The 27,224-nt window shown below is 39.1% G+C and overlaps 2 protein-coding genes across 2 annotated transcripts; both read left to right on the top strand.

Annotated features, from left to right (window-relative positions):
• Positions 1-2,561: 2,561 nt before the first annotated feature.
• On the top strand, positions 2,562-16,304 carry LOC120551616 (synaptic vesicle membrane protein VAT-1 homolog). Its single transcript, XM_039789111.1, has 6 exons — positions 2,562-3,197; positions 8,495-8,702; positions 13,090-13,260; positions 13,465-13,554; positions 14,083-14,321; positions 15,291-16,304. The coding sequence occupies exons 1-6, from the start codon at positions 2,817-2,819 to the stop codon at positions 15,477-15,479; spliced, it is 1,278 nt and encodes a 425-aa protein (XP_039645045.1). The 5' UTR covers positions 2,562-2,816; the 3' UTR covers positions 15,480-16,304.
• A 5,179-nt stretch (positions 16,305-21,483) lies between these two features.
• LOC120551608 (probable phosphatase phospho1) lies at positions 21,484-25,290 on the top strand. The gene is made up of 2 exons (XM_039789093.1): positions 21,484-21,611; positions 24,469-25,290. Exon 2 carries the CDS (start codon positions 24,505-24,507, stop codon positions 25,288-25,290), a length of 786 nt encoding a protein of 261 aa, XP_039645027.1. The 5' UTR covers positions 21,484-21,611; positions 24,469-24,504.
• The last annotated feature ends 1,934 nt before the right edge of the window (positions 25,291-27,224 follow it).

Below are 27,224 nucleotides of genomic sequence, written 5' to 3'. Positions count from 1 at the left end.
GCTGTTCATAAACGTAACAGAGAGAATCTTATATTATTTTCAATAAGTCAACCCTTTATAAAATGCTATAGCCAATAGTGTTTTATCATTATCACAATGACTCAAGTTTCACACAGTACTATCGTCTGATCATTTAAACATACAATGACTTTCTCACACTGTTTTTCAAACTGTCATAGTCCCTGTAGCCTACAGTGCAGTTTTTATTATTTTTTTTATTCAGTTTTAAATCGAAGATACTGGATTAACTGGTATAGGGACCCATAGAAACCGGTATCCCGACCGTTATTTAACTTATTTAACTACATTATTCACTTTATTACAGGCTATTTGTCATTTACAATAAGATCAGTGAGCTGGCTCACTGCAGTAGACTGCAGAGAGATAGCTGAAAAAAGTATTTTAGCTCCATCTCCTGGTCGAACGGAAGTAGTCTAGTCAATGTATTTTCCATGGGCTACATAAATACAAGTTTTGTATGTGAAATCTTAATCTGCAAAGTAGGCTAACTAGTGACCTTTTCAATGGAATTCCATTGCTAGGCAACAGCCTGGGTCCTTGTTAACTTCCTGTCAGCTGATTCATTCAGTCATTCACTGACACCAAAACCAAGGAACCTTAAATATAGGAAATAAACTGGGTAACATATGTTTATGTTTACAACTGTGAAATTAGTTACAGTAAAAGTAAAATATTCTAAGTAGTAGCCTAACTGAAAAACTGTGATGTCTGTGTGTGTGTGTGTGTGTGTGTGTGTGTGTGTGTGTGTGTGTGTGTGTGTGTGTGTGTGCGCGTTCCTGTCCTGTCTTTCGGGGCGACATTTGAAATAATACAGAGCATCTAAGGACACTTAAAACATTTCCCTCTGTCCGGAGCTAGTTACCACAGCTGTTTGTGTGATCTCAGGGACAGCTTCTTCTGAACTTGAACGGGTTGTAAGGAAGTGTTAAACTGCAACTTCTGACCCTACTTTAACTTAGCCTAGTTCTGTCTCTTTATATTAAAAAAAGGAATTTCCTGCCCTTTAAAAACATCTCTATCTTTACCATCTCTATACTTCCTGTCTGACTGACTCAACGACTATAACACGATGAGAAAGCAGCTCCAGTTGCAGGGTGCAGACTATGAGTGTGGAAACAAAGATGTAGTAGGCTAGGCCTGTATAGAACAACTTTATTAGACGTGTTTGGCTTGTGGCCTTCATCAAGGTCATGTTGGGTAACTGAAACAAATTGCCATTATTAAGGAGAGGACCGTAGCTTTAAATACTTCATTTGAGTGTATCCTAATAGCAACTGTCCAGCTGTCTCCGGTATTTTAAAAACAAGTTTACAAGTTGTAATGACATCAGAATTGTATTGATCTATTTTATTAGAATAATGGATTTATAAAAGTTTGTGACTCTCATTCTAAAATAAAAGTCTTGTATTTTTTCTCTTTGGGGAGTAAAGTTAATTTCTCATCAATAACTTATACATGTCACAAACTTGCAAGGGGATTGGGGGACGGGGACGGGGGGCGGGGGGGACGGGGGGACGACACACCTCGGATTGGGTCCCATATCTAAAACTAAAAGCACATTTTTAATGCAAACAAGTGGTGACTTCTTTAGATGGTCACGAACTGGAGACAATACTTTATGTAGGCTAGCCTATGCACCAGATAGTCATAACATTATTTAACTCCTTCGTGTGTTTTCTCCAGCTGTGACCTCAAACAATCCCATTTCATCCTCCCAGACTCCCGTGTCCGGGGTTTGAAGCTCTCCGCAGCTCTCTGGCTCGCATCTCTGAGCTTTTTGCCAACAACACAGATCCGTCACTTTTTAAACTGCGTCAAGCCAGCCACAAACAGGTAGAAAAACATCGGAAGTTACACGATTTGGCATTAAAATAAAAACTTTTAAAAGTCTTTATTTATAAATTAGAATAAATATCCACAATATATATTGAGTACAAATATATTTGGGACATAAAGAGCTTATTCTCCACTGAGCAAGTTTAATGTTAATTAGCAGAGTAAGCGATAGCCTATCGAAATGTGATACACTTTTCAACTCTGCATAACCATCAGTCTAGATAGATGGGTTATGCAGAGTTGAAAAGCGTGACCTCTGCTTTATGTCGATTTCAGATTAAAAAAAAAAGTATTAATCTCCATTACAGAGATTTCTTTAATATTTAGGTTAACATTGGTAATGTGTAATAACATCGCACCCATACAGAGACGAGATGTAATTTATAACCTTATCTTGCATTTTATGCACTTTTTCTGTTGAAACACACCTTTACAGAAAAGTGCTATACATATGATTTATTATTATTTTATTATGAAGCTATTCAAAAGCTAATAGCCTAGATTTCCTTGATCAGGGTGACCTAATGGCATTGCTAGAAATGATTTTAATGGATTGAAAAAAGTGTGAAATAAACTATATTTATGGTTTATATGCCTATCATGTCTCCTTAATCTCCTAAATACATGCTTTGTGTTTTTTAAACTATACTACTAGACAAATTCATTGCTTTTGAGTCACCGGAAGTTTTTTATTGTGAAAATCAAAACCGGAATGAATGTTTTACACATTTTGACGTCTGTCACTTGTTGAGCACAGCGCCCGCACAGGAAACCCCGCAGCAATAATCTCATTTTACTGCCTTCAGCGAGCTGTTTTATGTCCGTTTTCACCAGAAATATTTGCATTCAACAGGACTGTTTCATTTTCCTTGAGTGTTACATTTTTTTAAAGAAACGCCCAGATAGGCTGAAGTTGAACTATTGCTGGAAACCTAGAAGGGCACTCATAAGTGGTTATCATGTCTGGCGAAGAGGCTCCAACTCCGCAGCAACAACCTGAGCAGGAGAAGAAGCTCGACGGACCACCGCCGGCTGGCTCAGAAGCACCGCAGGACTCGGGGAGCAGCCCTGCGGCCGAGGAGAAGCCTCTCTCCTTCAGGTCTCTGGTCCTGACGGGTTACGGGGGCTACGATAAAGTCAAGCTGCAGGTGAAGACGCAGAAGCAGCCGCAGCTGGAGGCAGGAGAGGTCCTGGTGCGCGTCAAGGCGTGCGGGCTAAACTTCGCCGAGCTGCTGGGCAGACAGGGGCTGTACGAGCTGCTGCCCGCCCCGCCTGTCATCATGGGAATGGAGGGCTCCGGGGTGATTGAAGCAGTCGGGGAGGATGTGAAGGACAGGAAGGTGAGTAAAGGCCTGCTGAATGCACTCACACCCACAAAATGCCACTATAAACCCATGGACAAAGTCCAGTCATGTGGCATGGAGCTGCTGAGGGTGTAGCTTTGATTTAATCCGGAGTTTACTGAAGTGTTTCTGGAGTAATTGTTTCTGGACTGGACACCTGCATCCTATTGGTTCTCAGTGGCACATGGGTTGTCACTGGCGCCCAAACAAGCTAGTAATATTTTCCAAACACTAAACCAGATTTTTTTTTTCTCTTGAGTTCCCCGTCTTTGTTTTGTGAGAGCATTAGAGAAATGAAGAAAACCTGTTAACTGTCGGCCTTTTGATGGCAGAAAGCTGCAAACGACAGCCATTTCCGTCACAATTTATTTGAAGAAAAGTCTATTAATAAGATCCTCTAATTTCTCTAGACTCGAGGGTCAGTAAAAAACAGTTTAGATGTAACGTTATGCTTTGACTAAAAAAACATGCCCAAATTATTCAGATGGCTGCATTTTCAATTTCCTAAAGCCCAAGCTGATACTGAACAGTCCAAAAAAAAAAAATGTCAGTGATATAAAACACAGGAAAGAAGATAATACTGACAATTGATAGACTGGAACAAATAAACATTTGTCCATTGATTGACTATTAAAATAGTTGCTGAATCAATATCTGTCGATCAATCAATTATTTAATCGATTGTTTCAGCTTGATATCTAACAATGTCATCTATTTGTGCAAACAGCCTTTTCCATGCTTTAAAACATCTCTGTGCAAGAGGTTGTCATGCAGAGTAAAAAGCAGAACCCCATGATAAATAACCTCCATCAGTCTAATCCGTTTATCCGTTTGTGGTCTATTCATTGCTGCAAAATGTAACATTCTGGCATTATGAATAGTTAGTGTTTGATTTACAGCGTGTACTTGGAAGTGTGTTAACATTCTTCTCTCTGGCACCTTGAGAACATTTTGAAGAAGTTTTTGATTTATTGAGTCTGAAGGAAAAAGAATATGCTATGTGTCTGTACCTCCTTTAAATCCAGTCACTGGTCTGTATGAACTGTATGAAGCATACAGGCACATTTTCCTGAGATACTGCAAAGCTCATCCCAGGGCATCCAGAGGCCGCTGGTTATGTGTACCGGTACTGTGTTTTTTGTGTGTTTGTTTTTTTACAATATATGGAGGATGAAGCCATAGTGACTCATTGAAAGCATGACTTCATGTCACAGGCATTTGCAAAAAAACTCCAGTTTTCACTTGGGAGGTTGAGATGTGTTTACTTGCAGTGCTACAAACAATCAAAGCAGCAGAACTTTGATCTGCTTATGTTCTGCGTGCGTACACTCATGCATATGGAAGACCCAAAACACTCATATTTGAATAACTTAACAGGACTTTTCAGCTGTATCATTGGGTTCAGCAGAGGAGCATTATTTGTTTTGTATGTAAATCAAAGCTTTTTGCTTTAGGATCTGAATAAGTTGAACCATGATCTGCTCTTCTTGCCAGTGTTTTAAGTGAAGCATTCAGGGAGCTTTGCACATTTAATCATTACAGTTAATCATCGTTCCCCCAACGCCTCACATACCGACTCTTTGTCACGGCCCTCTGCGTCAGATACCGACGCACAAGGCACTCTCATGCACTACGTGCACGTGCGGCTGGACCAGCTATTAAACAAAGAACAGAGAAGCTCTGATTAAAACACACACAGAGAGAGTGTGACTTCATTCTCTGTTCAGGATGCCATTACTTTATAAGTTTTCTAGGCTATTATTAAGTTCTAACATGTGCGTTTTGTAATACCGAAGCTCCTCCCTGTCCCTCTGTGTCAGTATGGAATTTCCCACTCCTCTCATTCCTCCCTTCATCCTTCTCTTCATTTTGAAGAGCAATAATCCTATATGGGGAGGGGTACGTTCACAAAACCTCCTTTCGGAAGGAAGCAGCAAAACACAAGACGCCACAAAACACATGAAATGGTCGCGCTCAGGTTAAGATTCGCGATTGTTGGTTAGTTTGGTGTAAGAATCTGTGTGGGACTGCAGTCGGGGATACATTAGGCTCACAGAGCAGCAGACAATTACATTAAGGGAAGACAAAGTGTTTACAGAGAGAGGGTGATCCTGTTTTACTCTGGCAAGATGGAGCCAGGCTCGAGCAGCAAGGCCTCTCCAGATGAGGACAGTGGGGTGTGGCTGGTTCATAAGACGCAGGGAAAGCAGAACGAGCAGATGTGTGATGTAGGATCCCATCACAGCATTACCTCGTCACAGATGTCTCTAGATAAAACGTGTTGGCATTCAAAGATTATGCCTTATAACTTGATTGATATTTTGGAAGACTGAGCAGTAATTTCCGTGTTAAACCATTCCTACCGGTCGCTTTGAAATAAATGCACCATCTGTTCTGCCAATAAAGTCTTTAATCAAGTTAATGTTGTGTGATGAGAGGATGTATAGCAATGTGTTCTATACTTAGCTCAGTACATTATTTTTTCAATTCAGAGCAGGTGCCTTTGATGTTTTATTATGAATGCATTATGAGTAATGTATATTTGATTATTGTAAAACAAAAAAACAATTCATTTGTTTTCCTTTGTCTGCTATTAAGAAGTGTTACATCTGTTGAATCATTTGCATCAAAGAGACAGCAAGAAGTAACATTTGTCACACCGTGTTTATATTTCAATGCACTGATATAAACAGCAGGAACAGTGTCTCACTTAAAACATTTTTAGAGTCACTGATTTAAATAAACAGCAGGTTTCCGCACAAACTTTACTGTCCTACTTCAAACATCACTTCACTTACCTCAATAGTTTTTGCCTACATTCCCGGAACTGAGCTCAGCCTTTTTAAAATTGACAATCATGCGTTTTTTGAGGTCACCCAGCGCGTGTTTGAAAACATTTCATAAGACCAGAGGTTGAGAAATTTTGTCAACCCCAAAAAGGAGCATCTGAGTCATCTGAGATGGAAGTTAAAGCTGGAAGTAAGAGCTGTTAGTTATCTCACTACAACAGACACATACAACATGTGTTTGTGTGTTTTTATTGTGTGTTTGTGTATGTGTGTTTGTGTTTGTCATCTGTCTATTCTTGTGATGTTTGTGTACAGCAGGAAGGGGGTGTGGCTCAGAGCTCTTGGGGCTGTTTTAACAGGAAGCTGTGCAGCGTTGACAAACAGACTTCTTTCCTGAGCCTTTCACTGTCAAGTTTCACAGAACCAATGATACTTTTACAATAGCACGTTCCTGTGGAGGAAAGCAGGAACAACATTTCCCACAAGCCCCCTTGTCTGAACTCATTTGAACAGAAATAGTTCGGGTACATGCAGCAGGTTTTATGTAATCTTGTTTAAAGTACATGCAGCATGTTTTAAGATGGCTGTGAGGTCTCAAGGCCAATTTTCTGGACTCCTGTAAAAAGAATGATGTAGAGAGAAAAAAAAGCCAAACAGACTGAACACATTTAGCGGTACACTTAGCTGAGCAGAACTGGAACGATCAGTCAATCAAGGACAAACAAGGAAAATGTATTTGTGACTATTTTGATAGTTTTTTGTCATTTTTCAAGCAAAAATACAAAACATTTACTGGTTCCAGCTTCTTTTTTTTGCGTCATATATTGTATGTGCCTAGACTGGGTAAACTCAGCCTAATCTGCTTGCGATTTGATTTCGCCCTGCAGCTCAGGCTGGAAGCCTGTACGTTTATCTATCCTGCTTCCGTTACAAATTTGCGGGAACCAATCACAAACTGGCTTATCCACCTGGCGTGCTATTGGCAGGTTTAACACAATGACGATAGAGAAGCGATCAAGCAGCTTTCTGTTTACAATCAACAAGCCGGCCACCAAAGTGCAGCACTCCATGGCAGCAACCCATTGATGCCGCTGTCGCTGCTACGTCACCCGGATCGTTGGTCTGATTGGTTGAAGGACTATCCAGTTGCGTACAGAGTCATTTGAACTATGCCCGATGATCACGCCTCTTGTGCAGTAGAAAATACAGAGCAGACTCCCCAGATGTTCAATCTTAAAAGATTGAGCTTTGTCTGTTGATAGCCAGACTAGTATGTGCCGGTAAATTAGCCCAATCACCATCACTTGAAAATTTGAATGGCCATTTTTCACTATTTTATACCCTAAACAATAAATCAGTCAAGAAATTTGACAGATTAATCAATGATGAAAATAATTACTGGTTGCAGATATGGTTCCAGTAGTTTAAATGTAATCCTAAAGAACCCGTTAAACATTTCAAGGAATTTGAGTTGAGTTACTTCCTTTGTAAGAATATGTATGTTGACAGAGCACTGCAGTAGTGTAATAACTTGCCCTCATGTCATTCAACTTTAAAGATACATCAGATGATTTCCTGCCTGCTTGACCTCAATTTTCTATTTGACTGTAGCACTGACAAGTGCAAAGGGGTGGTGACCCAAGAGATTGACTTATGGAAAAGGCAGTTACTTCTCATGTTCACACATCTGTCTTGTGGCCTTAAAGAGTCAGAACTAGGGTTGCAAAATTCTAGGAATATTCAAGGTGGAAACTTTGGTACTTTTGAAAATTCGAGGCAACAATGCAGGCTGTGTGCAAATTTAGGGATTAAGGTGAACAACTAACTCGTAAAATGTTTTACAATAAAAAATGAATGGAAATAGATCTATTAAAACTCCTCAATTAGCATGCTCAATCAAGCTACAGCCCACATGGTAACAGCTAGCGAGCAAAAACTAGCAGGTGTTATCAAATTATAAACTTTGTACTTTGCTTTAGGCTACTATCTGCTGGTTAACTGAAATATCATAAAACAATATAAAATATAATTACTCCGGTAATATAATCAAAACGTACATGAAAGCGCGTAGTCTTTTGGCTCAGAAGTGGTGGCAGTAGTGTGGGCTCCACATGTAATGGGAGAATGCACTGTTCCATCCATTTGGGTTGATTCCTATTTAATGGGCTGCTGGCCAATTATCTGTACATGTGATTGAAGCGTGCAATGTTGAATGCAATGCATAGTTACAATTCAATTAAATGGGCATACTTTCAACCAAAACATGCCATAAGACCTGCAGTCGTATTGATTTTTGATGTGTATTTCCTCCCCAAGTAATTATTATATTATTATGAAAAGGTCTGATTTTCACATTGAAATTTGCAAACATTCACAAGCTTCACTTCCCTTGGCAGTTTTCCAACCCTTTCCAACCCTAGTCATATCACACACACCATCACCACGGCGATTGCTTCAGTGTAACTTTCTCTCCTCCCTCCCTCTCTTCCTCTCTCTTTCCCTGAGGTGGGGGACAGAGTCATTGTGTTGAACCGCAGTGGCATGTGGCAGGAAGTGGTTGTTGTGTCCGCCAACCTCACCTTTCCCATGCCCGAGCAGATGAGCTTTGAGGAAGGTGCTGCGATCCCTATTAACTACCTAACTGCCTACATGATGCTGTTTGAGATGGCCAACGTGAGGCCGGGCAAGAGTGTTCTCATCCACATGGCAGCAGGTAAGACACACAGTGAATACTGAAAACCCAAAGCAGTGAGTGTATTCTGCACGCGGCATCATTTCCCCAGGTTAGCCCAAATAAAATCAGTGGTGTCTGAAATACTGATAAGCAACACATAATGAAGAACTCTTTTTTTATTTTAATCTTTTTCTTGAATTGATCAGTCACTTGAAAATATGACACTATAATAATGAAGATGCAGTACAGGCCAAAAGTTTGGACACACTCATTTAATGCGTTTCCTTTTACATTGTAGATTCTCACTGAAGGCATCAAAACTATGAATGAACACATGTGGAATTATGTACTTAACAAAAAAGTGTGAAATAACTGAAAATATGTCTTATATTCTAGTTTCTTCAAAGTAGCCACCCTTTGCTCTGATGACCTCTTTTGCACACTCTTGGCATTCTCTTGATGAGCTTCAAGAGGTAGTCACCTGAAATGATTTTCCAACAGTCTTGAAGGAGTTCCCAGAGATGCTTAGCACTTCTTGGCCCTTTTGCCTTCACTCTGTGGTCCGGCTCACCCCAAACCATCTTGATTGGGTTCAGGTCCGGTGACTGTGGACGCCAGGTCATCTGGCGCAGCACTCCTTCACTCTCCTTCTTGGTCAAATAGCCCTTACACAGCCTGGAGGTGTGTTTGGGGTCATTGTCCTCTTGAAAAATAAATGCAACTAAACGCAAACCGGATGGGATGGCATGTCACTGCAGCATGCTGTGGTATCCATGCTGGTTCAGTATGCCTTCAATTTAAAAAAAATCCCCAACAGTGTGACCAGCAAAGCACCCCCACACCATCACACCTCCTCCATGCTTCACGGTGGGAACCAGGCATGTAGAATCCATCCGTTCACCTTTTCTGCGTTGCACAAAGACACGGCGGTTGGAACCAAAGATCTCAGATTTGGACTCATCAGACCAAAGCACAGATTTCCACTGGTCTAATGTCCATTCCTTGTGTTTCTTGGCCCAAACAAATCTCTTCTGCTTGTTGCCTCTCCTTAGCAGTGGTTTCCTAGCAGCTACTTGACCATGAAGGCCTGATTCATGCAGTCTCCTCTTAACAGTTGTTCTAGAGATGTGTCTGCTGCCAGAACTCTGTGTGGCATTCATCTGGTCTCTAATCTGAGCTGCTGTTAACTTGGGATTTCTGAGGCTGGTGATTCGGATGAACTTATCCTCAGCAGCAGAGGTGACTCTTGGTCTTCCTTTCCTGGGGCGGTCCTCATGTGAGCCAGTTTCATTGTAGCGCTTGATGGTTTTTGCAACTGCACTTGGGGACACATTCAAAGTTTTCGCAACTTTCCGGACTGACTGACCTTCATTTATTAAAGTAATGATGGCCACTCGTTTCTCTTTACTTAGCTGATTGGTTCATGCCATAATATGAATTCTAAAAGTTGTCCAATAGGGCTGTCGGCTGTGTATCAACCTGACTTCTGCACAACACAACTGATGGTCCCAACCCCATTAATAAGGGAAACAATTCCACTAATTAACTCTGACAAGGCACACCTGTGAAGTGAAAACCATTTCAGGTGACTACCTCATGAAGCTCATTGAGAGAACACCAAGGGTTTGCAGCGCTATCAAAAAAGCAAAGGGTGGCTACTTTGAGAAATCTAAAATATAAACATATTTTCAGTTATTTCACACTTTTTTGTTAAGTACATAATTCCATATGTGTTCATTCATAGTTTTGATGCCTTCAGTGAGAATCTACAATGTAAATAGTCATGAAAATAAAGAAAACGCATTGAATGAGGTGCGTCCAAACTTTTGGCCTGTACTGTACATCATTCCTGCAAGTTATGCCTTCTTCTCTCTGTTTGATTAAAGCTGCAGTAGGTAAGATTGTGAAGAGCCAGGACTTTGCCAACAAATTTGAACATCGACAACTTCTCAGTCCCTCCCCCCTTTCTGCTGCAGCCCAAACCGTCTCCTAAGCCCCTCCCACACAAGGGAGTTTGACAGAACCGCCGGCATGTCAGACAACATGTTCAATAACTAAACGCCAACACAACGTTAACTTTACTCACCAACAGTAAAACGATGCTAACTAGCAGGCTAGCGTTAGCCATTTCAGTATCATATCAGACCGACCACTGTGCTAACGTTACTATCATCCTCACTAACGTAGCTTTGTGGACTTTTGACTACTAATAACCAAGTGAAAGATAAATCATTCATGGTAATTATGTTACCTGTCGAGAAGAAATGTGGCTACATCTGCATCGTTCTTCAGATCTTTAAAATCCTGCAGCCACGCCACCTCTGAAAAGCCACTCCATTATTCACGGAGTTTTGGAAAACCTTTCTGCAGCTTGTGCGCGGGGAGGGGGGAGGGGAGAACGCTATATATGCGTGTGCCTGAGCAGTGATTGACAGGCAGATAGACCCCCCCCCTGTGGCCCTGATTGGAGAAAATCGACCGGGAGCGGTGGAATTTTGCCAATGGCACTACAGGCTGTAGGAGGTGCCAGAGGAGCTGTCTTTTTTTTTTTTTTTTTTTTACATAATTCATGTAGTTCTACTGGAACATAGGGTCAGTTTCAGCAAATATGACAGAAAGTTAGTTTTATAAGACTTACCTACTACATCTTTAAGCATTTGTGCCATTTAGACGACAATTTTGATTACTGAATCATCATTTAAGTTATTTATTTTCAAAAAGGCAAACAAAACAACTGCTGGTTACACATGTGAACAGTTGCAACAGTTCTTTCTGTTCATATTGTTGTAAATGTAATATCTTTTGATTTTTGACTTTGTAAGTCGGACAAAGCAAGCAATGAGAAGAGGTCTCCCTGGGTTCTTTAAAGTTGTTGAAATCTATTTGTCAGTATTTCTGACATTTCAAAAACAATACGCTGAATTGAATTGAAAAAGATAACAGTATAAACATACATGACAAATGAACCTAGTGCTATACCACTGTGATTTCAGCCACGATTGATCTCCTCAAACTAAATCAGTGGTTTCCATTATGTTGTACGGTTGGACAGACAGTCTCCCCCATGATTTAGTTGTGATGTATAACAAAGATGTCCCCTCCGTCTCCTGGGTAAACTGTGAAGAGTCACTATGTTGAAAAATAATTAACGTGTGTGTGTGTGTGTGTGTGTGTGTGTGTGTGTGTGTGTGTGTGTGTGTGTGTGTGTGTGTGTGTGTGTGTGTGTGTGTGTGTGTGTGTGTGTGTGTGTGTGTGTGTACAGCGTATTCATAAAATGGAAAACAGGATCATTATCAGGCATGGTTGCTTTGGCAACTCCTGACATTTGCTATAGTGTTCATTTAAACACAGTAGGATGGAAACCATTGATATGCATCTTTAAACAATGAACTTTAACCTTAGCTTTTGCTCAGATGAAATATATAAATTTAGGTATACTATGAATGGGAAATTATGTGAGCTTTTATAGTGGGTTTGTTTTATCAACTGCTGTTGTTTTTTTAAATTTCAGCCAATTCGACATTTTATTTACTTTCAAAAATCACAGCAGTTCTCGGATAACATTATTTTGGTTATAATTCCAGATTGATCGTGCGTTACCTGTGTGCCTTATTGTGCTATACTTGATAGATGTTATGTGGTGTGTTAACCTGAGAGCTACAGACACACACTCAGATGTTCTCTTAAGAGTGGTCCTCCCATGAAACCTTTCAGATGGGCTGTTAAACATCTTCAGGACAACACAGTGTGCACTTCAGTGTACCGAGTCACGAGTCTTTATGCCATTTTTGTCATCTTTGTTAGAAGTTATTTATTATATGTTTAAAAGATGTTAATGCTGTAGTAACTCCGATAGCTCAGTGTTTATCAACCACTCTTGAGTCCCAAGTACACAGGTCAGTTAATATCAGCATCCACTATCATGGTCCAGTGCTCTTCTTCATTTCTCTCTCTCTCTCTCTCTCTCTCTCTCTATGGCCAAGTTTCAGTGTTGCATGTGTGGGTGGCTGTCAGCTGACCTGTATGAATCAGCCACACAAGCCCGAGTGAAGGAGAGGGCAGGAACTAGATTACTGGTGAGCCTGCACACCCAGGCAGCCATCATTCTGACAAACCTTGCACTGTTAAACGGTTAAAGGCCACAGGGATCAGAAAGCAATTTCAGCTGTTTGTTCCTCGATCTTCCAAGGTTTCAACCACCCTAAATTCACATCACCAACCACTTTAAAACTGAGTGTGATGCCACTACTGCGACTGGAGTTATTAGCAGTGAATCTGACCATAATCCTAGTTTTGAATGACTGAGCCATACAACACAGTCTTGTGAGGTATTACGTATTTGTGAAAAAAGCACTTGAAGCCAGTGTAGTTTCACTGAGTATTTCAGAGAGGGGTCACACTGAGGTTTCTGTCTGCACATCTCTAGGTGGTGTTGGTTTTGCTGTTACCCAGCTGTGTCAGACTGTGCCAGATGTGACGGTTTTTGGCACGGCATCAGCCCCTAAACATGAGACCATTGCTCAAGGCGGGGTAACTCACCCCATCGACTATCGCACCAAAGACTACGTGGAGGAAATCCGTAAAATCAGCCCGAAAGGTGAGAAAACACAGAAATGCACATAGTGTTTAAGTACATAATCCGTAAATCCTTACCTGCCTTGCCTGGCCAGTCATATTTTTATATTTAATGTTAACACAATGTCAGTGTATTTTGTTTGTTTATATAGAGACATAGAATGTTCCTCATCTTTATATTTTCTTTCCATCCATTTCTTTTTTTTTTTTTTTTTTCTCTCTGCAGGAGTGGACATCGTCCTCGACCCACTTGGTGGTTCAGACACCCAGAAAGGCTTTAGTTTGTTGAAACCTTTGGGCATGCTTATAGTCTTTGGTAAGACATCTGGATTTGTTAGGTCTCCCTTATTGTATTTGTATTTATGCCTTATTTTACCTGCTTAAATGTTGATGTTTTTATGCTGTTTAGCATAATTTTAATCCAAAAATGAATAGACCTCAATGGTAGCTAACAGAGCTGAAAAGTACCTTAAGTACATTTACTGAAGTACTATAATTTAGTACAGTTTGTGGTACTTTACCTGAGTATTTCCATTTAATGCTACTGTACTCTACTACAATTCAGAGGGACAAATTGTGCTTTTATATGACAGCTTAAGGTGCTAGTTACATTGAAGACACCCTAATAAATAAGTATATGGTACATACTGTATACTGTTGCTCAACAAAACAAAATCCAAGGACAAGATTCATCTCAGGTGCCAAAATTGAATTGGGACACAGTTTAATTAAATAAATTTTTTCATTATGTCTTATGTTCTACAAGATACAGTAGCTATAAATAGCTATAAATGAATCTCCTTGTGGTTTTTAATGTATTCTGTTCTATTGTGCGTCCTTCTAGGTGCAGCCAATTGTGTGACAGGGCAGAAAAAGAACCTGTTGGCCATGGCAAAGACCTGGTACAACCAGCTCTCTCTCACCACGCTCAAACTGATGCAGTCCAACAAGGCAGTCTGCGGCTTCCACCTGGGCTACATCACTGATGATCAGCTCATCAGCAGGACTATGTTCAAGCTGCTGGAGCTCTATGGGCAGGGAAAGATCAAGCCCCGCATTGACTCATGCTATCACTTTGAGGAGGTTGGTTTAATCATGTTTTAAATCTAAAATGTGAAAGAGGTACTACTATGAAGCATGCATGATAGGACCCTTAGAGCTGAGGTGAAACAGTATCTATCTTCTTATTGAAGGGAAAACTTTATAAAGATATCTTTGAAAAGAAAAGAAATTCAATGATAGTCCTTGTCTTTCAGACATATTGAGAAATACACTTCTTGCTGAGGGTTAGATGAGAAGATCAATACCACTCATAGAAATGAAAGTGGTATCAATCTTCTCATCTAAGCCTAGGCGAATTAGCATATTTCGCAATATGTCGAACAATTTCCTAAATGTTTGAATACAAAAGAAGTACTTAATGTTTTCTCAGCTGCACACTCACAGTATACATGGTAAAGTACACGTACATCACACAGGAGGAGCTCCACTGAAGCTTCTTCTGCATCACAACCTTCTGGTGTTTTCCTCTTTTGCATCACCTTAGTGCCCCCATCAGATGAGTCAGTACTTAGGGGCTGTTGCTAGGTGACGGGTCTACTGTATATTGTTGCCGTGGCATCCACTACTTAAGAGGATAGCTCTGTGTTTCAAGTTGCTCTGGCTGGCTTCGAGGATAGACAGCAGTGTGATGACAGACTATCCTGGCATTGTTTGCAAGCAACAGCTGAGGCAGGAAATATGGCAGAGATACTATGACCGTAGATAGAGCCATTGTGTTCATTAATCTTCCTCGTTTTGGCTGATGGGTCATTATTGGTCAAATATTCTCGTCATAATTGCTGTTTTTTTTTTTTTTTATAGATTTTATTTATTTAAAATGTATGATACATTAAATCCAAAGGATAACATACATTACCAACATGATGCTAAAAATCAAGACTGTTAAAAAATGCATAAGCTAAAATTAAGCAATAACAATGTTTTAAGCATAAATTACATCAGTACAAACTAACCCAAACACAACCGTTTTGCTCCTCTGTCTTCTCTCAGGTGACTGATGCCTTCAGGCGCATGCACGAACGCCAAAACATCGGAAAAGTCATCCTTCTTCCTGAAGCAAAGAAGGAGGAAGAGAAGCCAAAGTCCAGCCCTGAGCTGGTAGAAAATGTGGAAAAAACTGAAGCCGCCGTCAACGTCAAGGAAGAAGAGACCACAGAGGAAGTTAAAGCCGAGGATTGAGTAAGAGTGTTTATTTGAATGATGTTTTCAAGCACTTCCTGAATGAGTTCCCTATTGTTCATTTGTCAAAAAGAGAAGAAAAGCGAGATGCCATGAATTCTTTGACGTTTTTTCAAATGTTTATGAAGATTTTGTCGTGCAATATGTCTGTATTGTAGTGTCTATGTTGGGAATACTTGTGTTTTAAATAAGAATTAACTGCATTATTGTACATTACATGAGGAATAATACCTTCTCATTACAGATGGCTGTTAAAAAATGACAAAATGAAGGCGTGTGGCTTCAAAATTTTAGCTCCCCGTGACAACAGCTCTAAAATAAATATTTGCAATGACAACAAACCAGGGCCAGTATGTATAAAGCTTCTAATAAATGGTCCCAAAAATGGTCCTACACGTATACATGATTATTATTAATATGGGACCTGATGCAAGGCACTTATTCTTGAAGGGTAACTACCATTTTTTTTCAACCTGGACCCTATTTTCCTATGTTTTTGTGTCTAAGTGATGGATGGGAACAACAATCTTTGACATTGGTTCAGTATTAAGCAAGATCGCTGCAGTCGGCAGCGGCGAAACAAGCTACAATGTAAGTTGATAGGGAAATTGTCCAGCTTTGATTTACCTTCACAAAAGTGCTCGTTTTGCAGATTACTATTCTGTGACAACATTATGGAACGGATCCCTTCAGAGGTATACCTTTTAAAACCTCTTTGAGACCTTTCAGTTTAACCAGAAACAGCTCTGAGGTCGCTAGCACTAAACCCAACAGACTCCATTTAAAAAAAGCAATACTTTTAGCGTGTATAGAGCCAACCTATTTTCACATGTAAATCGGTAAACTATGTGTTTATTTCAACCCAAACTAGAGTTGTGATGCTTGGAAAAGTGGAAAGACAACCCAAAACGGCTTTTCATAGTTTTATTTTGTTTCTGTCGACTTTGACTGAAGTGTATTTTACAATGCTAAAATTACTGTTTATTTACATGGAGTCTGGTGGGTTTTCGCAGATGATTTTATGTTTAAAAAAAGGATTTTACTCTTTAACAGAAAGGTCGACGTCCTTAGAAATCATTTCCATAATTTTGTCAGACATTGCCCTATCAACTTACATTGTAGCTTGTTTTGCCGCTGCCGACTGCAGCGATCTTGCTTAATACTGGACCAATTTCAAAGATTGTTGTTCCCATCAGTCAGTAAAACCTTTGTCCTATATTTGTAAAACAAAAAAGTGTCTTCATACATACCGGCCCTGTTCTGTCTACAAAGTTAAAGATTTATCTCCATACTTACCCAAAATACATTTCCTGAACTTTGTGTTTTTTTTCTTTAATCAGCGTGATTCATTTGTTGAAGTAATGACTAACTGTAATCAAGTTTACCAACCCAAGCCTGTTTTTTCAGTAATTAGTGTGAGACTTGTTATATAGTAGTGGCATAGTGGTGATCGTTCTGGTTTCATGGCTTGTGATGCACTACTCCTATTACTATTCCTTGTTAATGAATGTTGTTGGACAATAGTCTCTCTTTGGAAAGCCCAGGTCAGTATTGTTTTCTAGTTTGAATTGTAATATTTTGTCTCGTATATTTGTGCCAAGTTTAAAGCCAGCTTTCACCACTGCCGTCAAGCCAACTGTGAATAACAATTGCGGGACTTCCCTGCCTTGGCATTCGTTGCCCGTGGGTTTCCAAACAATGTCAAGCTGAACTTGAGCTAAAACAGTTTGGCAAGCCATGTGAAGGCAGGCTTTCTTGCCTTGATTGATTAAGCTGCTTTCTTAAATCCTACATTGCCTCTCAAATAAAAAATTAGTGCCATGTTTACTGAAATACATAAATATATATAGGAGTGGGTTGAAAAGAAAAGAAAAACTGAGGTGATGCTTTGCTTTTATGTACTTTGTTTCTGTACTCAATACATATTCAGTATAGTGATGGATTATTAAGCTTCCATTTTCTTCACAGTAATCACTTTTATGATTTTCTTTTTAATGTTTCTTTGAATGGATGACCTTAAATAGTGGGCTCAGTATGTTTTGTCCAGCTGTGGGTCTAATTCATTGCTGTGATGCAGAAGACACTACTGAAGCACACAGTTTTCCCTCCATTCACACCACAGCAGCTCCTCACATTGCTCTCCCCTCCCTCTCATTCCTGCATTCTGTTTCACTCTGGACCTGCGCTCTCTCTCCCAAAGTTTCACAGATAATTATTTATATTATTTACATTTGTGACATTTTTTTTTCTTTTGGCCACTTGGACACATATTGTTAAGTTTGGCCAGTTTTCCTTCTAGTATGAAGTAAGATCTGATGTGGATTTTAAGAGGGAACTGGAGTTGGCTCATTGTGATTATTTGATGTTCATCTTGTTACAAAAATCCCAGTGTGTAAGATTTTTTTATTCTTTCAAACTTTATTTTGGGGTGTTTCTCTACTTATTTGTGAACCCACAAGTCTTTTGTTTGCCCGTCTTTTAGAGTAAAATGCCAGAATTTGTAGAGTGAGACCCTGCAGCTCTTTTAAGACATCCATGGCATCTCTCTCTCTCTCTATCTCTCTATCTCTCTATCTCTATCTCTCTGAAATGAGCTATGATTGGCCAGAGTCTCCAGTGATAGCTAGATGATCTGAAGCAAACAGAGCCAAGAGGAGGTGCAAGTTTATCTCTCAGACCACTTGAATTACAATATGCTGAAAGATTATTATGGAATTTTGCCCAACAATGGCAAAACTGAAGTGCCTACCACAGCTTAGATAAAGAATAAAAAACACTGCTAAATCCTCTTTGCATATATTTCTGTAATGCTATAAGATTTGACCCATTTAACATGATTGCAGTGAAAGCTAGGAAATATAACTACATTGTGCCTAAATGTAATCTTCAAAAGTGGTTGTCTAAAATGTGAGAAAAGAGTCATGTTTCCCATAATAATTTGACAACAATATGCATAAACTGATAAAGTATTCACTCATGCAGCAAGGGACATCTATTGGTGCAATTGTGACTTTAAATAAGTAATTAAAATACTCTCCACACTGTTGTCTGTGAATAAAATGAACCATGTAAAATGTAAAACATCCTAAATTCAATTGATCCTCCTCAGTTCAACAAATATTTTATACTTTGAAATAAGACATCACATTGGTTCAGTTATAAAATTCTAAAACATTGTTATAGCTCATAAAAAAAATTATAATAACCCATTATAATAGCCAACCATTCAAAGATTCTAGCACGCTTTATCACTTATTCAAACATATCTGCAAAAAACATTATTATAAATATGATTGTAATCATTCTGTGAGCCTATTAATCTCTCTGTCGTCATCCATGTTGAGCTCCAAACCATTTTTATCTCGGTAAGTAAAAGATTTGATGTGTTACTGCATTTATGATGGTGATCAAACAACGCTGCCTTTTTTAATTTTTATACACACTTTATGTACACTTGCCTTCTATGTTAAATGGCACTAACCTGTCTGTATTATTAATTATTAAAGTGTTATCACATTATATTCCTCTAAGCTTGTGAATTATTCAATTGATTCTGTAACGGTCAAAAGGGCATTAAGTTGACCCTTATGATTGGGTACTAAGTGAAACCCAGAAAACAAGCAAAGGTGTGATCATAGCATAGTTTATCAAATGCCCTACAATGAAGAAGAACCAATTTGTATTTGGTTGACTAATATTCTTAGACATACATGGCAACCAGCAGGGGTCCTCACCTGGTCACTTTTGTACGTGCACTCAGCTTTTCTTCAGCTGGAGCATCTCTGATTCAGCTTCCTGTTCTGTCCAAGAAACCAAAACTTGACCATGGAAGACTAGAGCCCTGTTCTTCAAATGTGGTTTAGCTAATCCACGCAAACATGCTGTTATCAGGCTAAAATTATCCTGTGAATTCTCATACAGCTAATTTGATTCTTTGAGCACAGTTTGAGGACTGATTTGTTAATCTTAGTGTTTATATTATTAAAAAACTCAGAAATCCAGATATTCAGTGTTCATCACTAAGTTTTACTCTTAGCATTTTTTTAACACCTTTTTGTTGTTATAGGTGTCATTTAGGGTTGTTCTGCAGTGAATCACACTGACATAGTACAGGAAAGAAAGACTCTCAGCAACAAAATTTACTTTTGTGAAACTTGACTTCTAAAAAAAACAGTATGGCAGAAAAAATATTTTTCTCAGATAGCCTACATAATCTTGAAAGTAATGTGCAAAGGTCAAAAGTACATGTGCCAAACACTAAAGAGTACACGTGTGAAGTACAGATGACTCAAACATCAGATTAGGTGTACAACTCAACAGGGGCGGTGCGAGGGTCAAGGGAGAGTCAGGGGTCACACATCGATCCATAAATATTGGAATGTAAGTAAGTGCTATATGAATAAATTATTATTATTATTACAACTTCAAACACGCTGCTAACTGACAAAAATAGCACTTTTTTCCTTTAACATACACTGCAAATGATCACAGTATTGGTAATGAATCATGAAGGATACTAAACACAACATATTAACTACAGCATGTTCACAAAGGGTGGAGAGACTGAGTTGTTCTGACACATTGATTAACAGCATGCTTATTATCCCCTTTTTCTTTCAGCAGAGAATGTAACTACATGTTTATCTTGTTCTTAGCTCAGCTTGTCCAGCCCTTTGTACAGCAGATACTAAGAACAAGTCCTTTGTTTTACCCTCAGCTGTGTGCAGAGGATGACAGTCTTATACACGTATAGCTGCTGCTGCTGCTGCTGACTCCAACCGAAATGCCTTCATTTAGTTACAACTTGTGTTTTTCAGAACTACAACACACCTTTCTGCCACAGTGCAACAGCTGTTTGATTGTCTGTTATTAGTAGGCTAATTTATTATTAATGTTAATATTGGTGCTACTGTATTAGCCTGAATTATACTTTGAATACAAATTCATCGGACAATATACAGCACTGTACATTATGGCATAGCTACGTGACTGGTATGTTATGGTGTCCAATTACAGCGGGGAAGCCTAGCTGTGTCCAGTGAGAAACAACTGACAAACAACAAGACATCTTGTTTGCAAAAATAATGTTTTGACAAAAGTACATACAATATAGAGCAGAATTCAACTGGTTGTAAAGTAACTTAACTTAAGTCTAAAAAAAGGTGTTTGCAACTATATTTGTGTTCTATTGAATTTTGACCGACAGCAACTGGCCATTAAAAGCTTTGTAAAGGTAGAATATGTTGCAGAGCTGGATTGCATTGGATTGTATAGATGTAGCCTACCTACTAATGTGACCAATAAATAAATACTCTGATCTTTTACTTGAGTGAAAGTAGCAATACAGTATAAAGTATTGGCTTCAAAATATACTTAAAGTACCAAAAGTAAAAGTACTTGTCATTTTGCAGAATGGCCCTTTTCAGATATTATGTAGTTGGATAATAATTACTGTGTTCATCACTTTAATGTTGCAGCTGGTGCAGGTGAAGCTAATTTTAAGTACGTTTTATACTGCCAGGTGGCATAATACATAGCCTAATCCATTAGTTGATTTATATTTTGTGTTGATAATCAAAATCTGCAAAGTAACTGATGTTGTCAAATACAGTACATAGTGGAGTTTAAAATGAAAAAAGTATAGAGGGTAGAAGGTAGAAGTATAAAGTAGCATAAAATGCAAATACTCAAGTAAAGTACAAGTACCTGAATATAGTACTTAAGTAGCCTATTACTTGAGTAAGTGTAGCCTACGTCCATGCCTAGGCCTATTTTCCACCACCGAAAGTGGGCATAGCCAGGGAGTGTATCTTAGGCAGCAGTGACCATTGCTGCAACAAATTCAGAGTGAAGTGAGTATGGCTATGGATGTGCAATTGCCTGTTGTTTCTGTCAAATTCGGCTATTTCTTAAACGTCAATGAAAATAATGTTACTCTCTTGGGCTTTTAATTTGAAAGGTTACGTCGGAAGCCCTGTGTTTACGCTTGCTTGATACAGTGGCTTTAAATGGGAATACCCTCTGTGCGCTATTGTGGGAGTCTCCTTTAAAAAAAATCTTGTTGTGTCACTGGGATGCAGTCGCCGGAGCCGGGCACCAAGTCTACCATCCCCGCCCATATGACCACCGCCGGTAGGCCAGACTTTCTGTCTTATTCCGCACATTTCCTTCTGTTTTTGTGATTTTATTGTTAGAACTAATCTTTGCCGTTTCACCTAACCTAACGACTCCTGACAGAGCCGCGCTAATGACTTTCAATTGTAACCTCTCACGCAGGAATAGCTGCTCCGCGTTAAAATTAGATAGCTTAGTGTGTAAGTATGCCCTATTAATAATGTAGCTGTTGAGGGAGACCAGGCGTACGGTCACTTTGCCAGCACAATGCGTCGATGCAGCCAAACAGCTTACAGGCCGTTTGCATTACTGAGCACCAGCTTGTCCGATGTTATCATATTGTCAATGAACTGACATTGTCATAGTATGCATGCATTTAATCATGTCCCGTCAGTGCAAGCTTCCCTGCAAACCAAGACATTTATTAATTCAAATACATATATATTATCATATAACCTATCAAATATACAATTTTAAATATATAGCTGCCGTTTGGTTGTGTGGTTTATTCAAAAAGGTTTTGGTCTATTCACGTATTTGGCATCAAGTTTCACTCTCTGTTCTGTTCTTCTACAAAGGTGTTTGGATTGATATCGTTTGCATGCAAAGGTTGTGCAAGATATCCTATTATGGCACATGACCTTCTTAAATCCTAATCTTAAAATTGTCAGAGCATGTGGTGTAGTGATAGTATGTCCCTTCTCAATTATTATTGATTTTTACTCAGTCCCATACAACTTGTTTGTTTCCAGTGGTGGAAGAAGTACCCCGACCCTTGACTTATCATAAGTATATATACTTAAGCATCAACAGCAGAGTACTCATTATGCAGAATTATTATTATTATAATAATGGTATACTAAGTATTATACTATTATTACTAATGCTAATTACAGATGTGTAAATAGGAATACAATGTTGTAGCTGGTTGAGTTAATTTGAACTACTTTATATACAGTTAGGTAGTGTAATCTATAACAATAGATTACATCATAGTTTACAGGATAATATATAAATGATTGAACTGTTTTACAAAGGCAGAGAGCAGTATAACTACAGAAGAAGGCTCTTAGCCAGACTATCTTCTTTAGCGTTCTTGTCCATTTTACCTCATGACCTGGCATCATAAAATCATTTATAATTAAATACATTTAAACATGTGATTTCAAGGTATTTTAACCAATTCAAATCATGTGAATTCCTCTGAAGACAGCTCAAATACTACTCTTTTAAACTAGGCTAGCTGCCTGCTGAACTACCTTTTAGCAGGAGTATATAATCTGGTGTTACTTGTTTTCTCCATTATGATTAGATTTAGTTACTGCCTTATCTATTTGGCACAACAAACCCATGTTGAACAATCAACATAGGAAACTACCTTACCAGCTAGCCTTGACTAGCCGGAGTGCAGTCATTGCATTTTGGTTTTTACCTCTGTTTTCTAGTTCTTGCAAGTTTGTTCATGCCAAAGTTACTAATTTTGTGGCATAACAATGTTTATATGGTTAAACAGATGTCAACTAGAATTACCGCCTCACGGTTGTATGCCTCCGCCAACCAGTCAAGTTGCAGTTTACATCTATGTCTGTTCAGACTCATATAATATAGGGAAGACTTTGAAGCAATTGTTTAAATTGTTAAATGTATTAAGTGTATTTTTTGGCAAACCATGGATGCTTCATACACATCTTCAACACTGCAGCACAGAAGATTTAGGCCTATACGATCACAGTTTCAAGATTAGTGTAATCAATTCAGTATCCGACCAAAGGTCTCCCCTTCTGTTCCTGAATTATGGTGTTGAATAATGGCCAGAAAAAGCGTTTTTGCCGAACATTATGATGTCAAAGTGAAGTTGACCTTTGGGACATAAAATGTCATCACTTCATAATTTTATCCTAATAGACATTAGTGTCAAATGTTGTCATAAATAGAGTTGGAATTCTCGAATTATAGGCAAAAAAACAAAACATTATGCCTCCGACCATGGCTGTCGCTGGCACGGAGGAATAAAAAGTCCAAGATTCTGATCTCCATTTTGACCAAATATGTAGTTACTGGATTTGTAGAGTAGAGAGTATAATATATATATATATATATATATATATATATATATATATATATATATATATATAGATATAGATATATGTCCATGTAAATGTAAATACATCAAAAGTAGTAATTGTAATTGAACATTGAGTAGATTTACTTTTTTAATGCCTCACCACTGCTCGTTTGTCATATTTGTTCCATTTATGGTAAAGGTATGCTGTGACGTAACAGCTCTCGTCACTCAAGTGAAGAGAGTCTTGTGCTGCAAATATATCGGCTATGTAAATATTGAATTGGCCCTGATCCGAGATCTGGCATGTATAAGTGAAGTTTATTTCTCTGAATCCTAAAGGAATGAAGGAATGTCTGTGTGGAGAACTGTGATGAGGATAGGAAGTGTACGACTATGTGTTGCATATCAGATGCTGCAGTGATTTAAACAAAGACAGTCTGATATTTCATACAGGAACATGGGTTACTTAGAGATTTCTTTTTTTTTTTTTCACTAAGTGTGATGAACATCCTGTTTATGTGTTGTTTAATTTAAACTCTTCTCCCTTCCTTTCCTCATGTAAGCATATGTTTCCCCTACAGCTTAAAGCCTAATTAAGAGTATGTTTATGTTTCCTGAGCCCAGTGTGGTTCGGGGCTGCATGTTTAATTAAACCTGGACACAGGGTGATGTCATGATGTATTTGGCACCCTGCCATGACATTTTTATTTTAAGAGAGTCATAGAACAGTAGAGTGCTCCTCAGAATCTGTTGTCCTTGAAAAAGAAAAAGAAATTTTTTTTTTCCATTCCCCACATCTCCTTTTCTTAGAGAGGGACCGCTCACCGTTTCCTCCACACACCAAAGATGACAGCTCCACCAAACCTAACCCATGCAGCGCCACAGCATCAGCGCTTTTTGGTGTTGTTCGACTTTGATGAAACCGTCATCAATGAGAACAGTGATGATGCTGTTGTGCGTGCTCTACCAGGGCAACAGCTTCCTGAGTGGCTGAGAAACAGCTACAGGGAGGGGCACTACAACGAGTACATGCAGAAGGTCTTGGTTTATATGGCGGAGCAGGGCGTGTCTGAGGACTCCATCCATTCAGCGGTGGAGAAGATCCCACCCACACCTGGCCTCCTGTACCTCTTTCAGTATCTGCAGAGCCACGAGCAGGACTTTGAGCTGGCGGTGGTCTCCGACGCCAACATGTACTTCATCGAGACGTGGCTGGAGCGTGCTGGGGTGCGTCACCTTTTCCGGAAGATTTTCACAAACCCGGCAAGTTTTGATGTGACTGGCCGTCTTGTGCTGCTCCCTTTCCACTCCCACTCGTGCTGCCGTTGTCCTGACAACCTATGCAAGCAGGTGATCCTTCGGGAGTATCTGGCAGGCCGACAAAAGGAGCGTGGTGGTGCTCCCTTCCAGAGGGTATTCTATATCGGAGATGGGGCCAATGATATCTGTCCCTCTCTGGCTCTGGGGCCCCGGGACACAGCCTTCCCCAGGAGGGACTTTCCCATGCACAGGCTGCTGCTGGAGATGCAGCAGTCCCAGGCAGCCATGTTCAAGGCAAACATAGTTCCTTGGGTCAGCGGCGAGGACATAGTGGACTGCCTGAAGAAAATTATTTTGGAAGAGAGATGTTAAGAAGGTTTTAGACATGAAGTATTGTGTTTTTTTTTTTTTTTTTTTTTTTTTTTTTTTTTTTTTTTTTTTTTTTTTTTTTTTTTTTTTTTTTTTTTTTTTTTTTTTTTTTTTTTTTTTGGGGAAAAAAAAGGGTATTAGGGGGGCAGGGGAATATAGCAAAGGTGCACCAACCCCAGTCCTGGCGAGCAGCAGGATATGCATGATTCTACTCCAGCCACACTCGGTACCTGTAAAGATGTAGCCAAATAGTGTGCATCTATTCGAATCACCTTCTTGGCCGGTAGCAGTTGCCAGGCAACCAGTTGAGATTCAAAAAGTCACTGCAACTGGCCAAAAAAAAGTCCACCACATAACCCCTCATAAAACAGTTAATTGTAATTTTTACACTTTTTTTTTTTATATGCATTAAACAAATGACAGTTACGATGGTAATGTGAGTGAGTTTTATACACAAAGGCATACTTTTACGTTTGGATAGAGCCAGGCTTGCTGATTCTCCTTGTTCTTCATGCTAAGATATCTGGCAGCATATTTACTGTACTGTACAGACGAGAGAGTGTAATCGGTCTTCTCAAATAACTCTCCGCAAAAAGGAATAAGCGCAATTCCCAAAATGTCGAATTGTTCCTTTAGTGCTAGCCTGGTACAAAAGCCTATTGCCATCTTAATTAATATGTTTATGGACACATGGAGGATCATGCAGGATCAAGTGTTGTGCAGTAGCATTAGCTGGGACAAAAGACCACACGTCGTGTCAGGCAGGGACAAGGGCGACATAGAACAGGGATAAGGTGACAAAGACTCTTGCACAGTAACTGTGCTCTCCCAACCACTCATTACTGATACCTAATCTAGGGCTTGATTATACAACGGTAATCTACACCAGCATGAGATCCAAAGGGAACATTGTTAGCCATATGTCTCTGAAACAATGAAAAAAAAGTGTGATGCAAAGTACCAATTGTATTTGTGTAGTTATTAGCTAGCACTTACTATACTTGTACCCTATTAGAACTCCCAGTAAATATTACTATTGATAAAAGGCTGTTTAGGTTGAGGTGGATTTATAGTCTCTAAAAAGTCTTCTTTATGTTTGAATGTATTACCAATAAACCACAGTGTTGTGACTGTGAGTGAGTGATGATGAGCCACTTATATTAGTATAGAGTGCATACCTAACTCAACATGTAACCTCATTCTGCGTAAATGACTGAATACATGACAGGGACTGGAAAATATATTTTAAAACATCAATAAGGAAGAGCACTTGTATTCATTGAGGTGGTTTACAGCGACATTTATTTTTGTTTATATTCAGGAAATTGTGAAGTATTATGTTTGTTTGTCCATCCTGTTTTTAAATTCAGATTCTAATGGGGCATGTATACTGTGCATTTGTTGATTTTTGCAGCCTGTTTAAGGTTTCCATGTTAGTAGGCACATAAGTAAACACTCACTGTCTGGTAACTTTAAGCCAGAGGAAGTATAAATAATTGATTGTATATTTGGATTCATATTTTTTTTTTTATCCATATACTGTACATCCATTACAGTTAACAATAAGAATGTTTGGGTGCTGAAGCATTAAAACAGATAATAAGCTTGTTAATTGATGAAATACTTCTAGCTAAAGAGGCTGTAGTCGATATTCTGAAAAAAGTGGTTTGGGATTGCCTCCACATGGCTCTCACAGACTGATCCCTAACTTTTCAACACACAAGGCACTAACATGCAACAAGAACAGAGAAACTCTGATTACAACACACACAGAGGGACTTCATATACAGCATCTTTACATAGCAAATAGTTGTTTACTGCTATATTAATGTTCTGAATATCGAGTACAGCCCCTTTAAAAAACATAATTATGCTGCATAAGAGCTGGACATTTCCTTTCAAGTGTTTTAGTTTCTCAGGGAATAGAGAAGAAAGTG

The sequence above is a fragment of the Perca fluviatilis genome, chromosome 21, assembly GCF_010015445.1.
Source record: "Perca fluviatilis chromosome 21, GENO_Pfluv_1.0, whole genome shotgun sequence".
NCBI lineage: Eukaryota > Metazoa > Chordata > Actinopteri > Perciformes > Percidae > Perca > Perca fluviatilis.
This window is presented reverse-complemented; position numbering and strand designations above follow the sequence as displayed.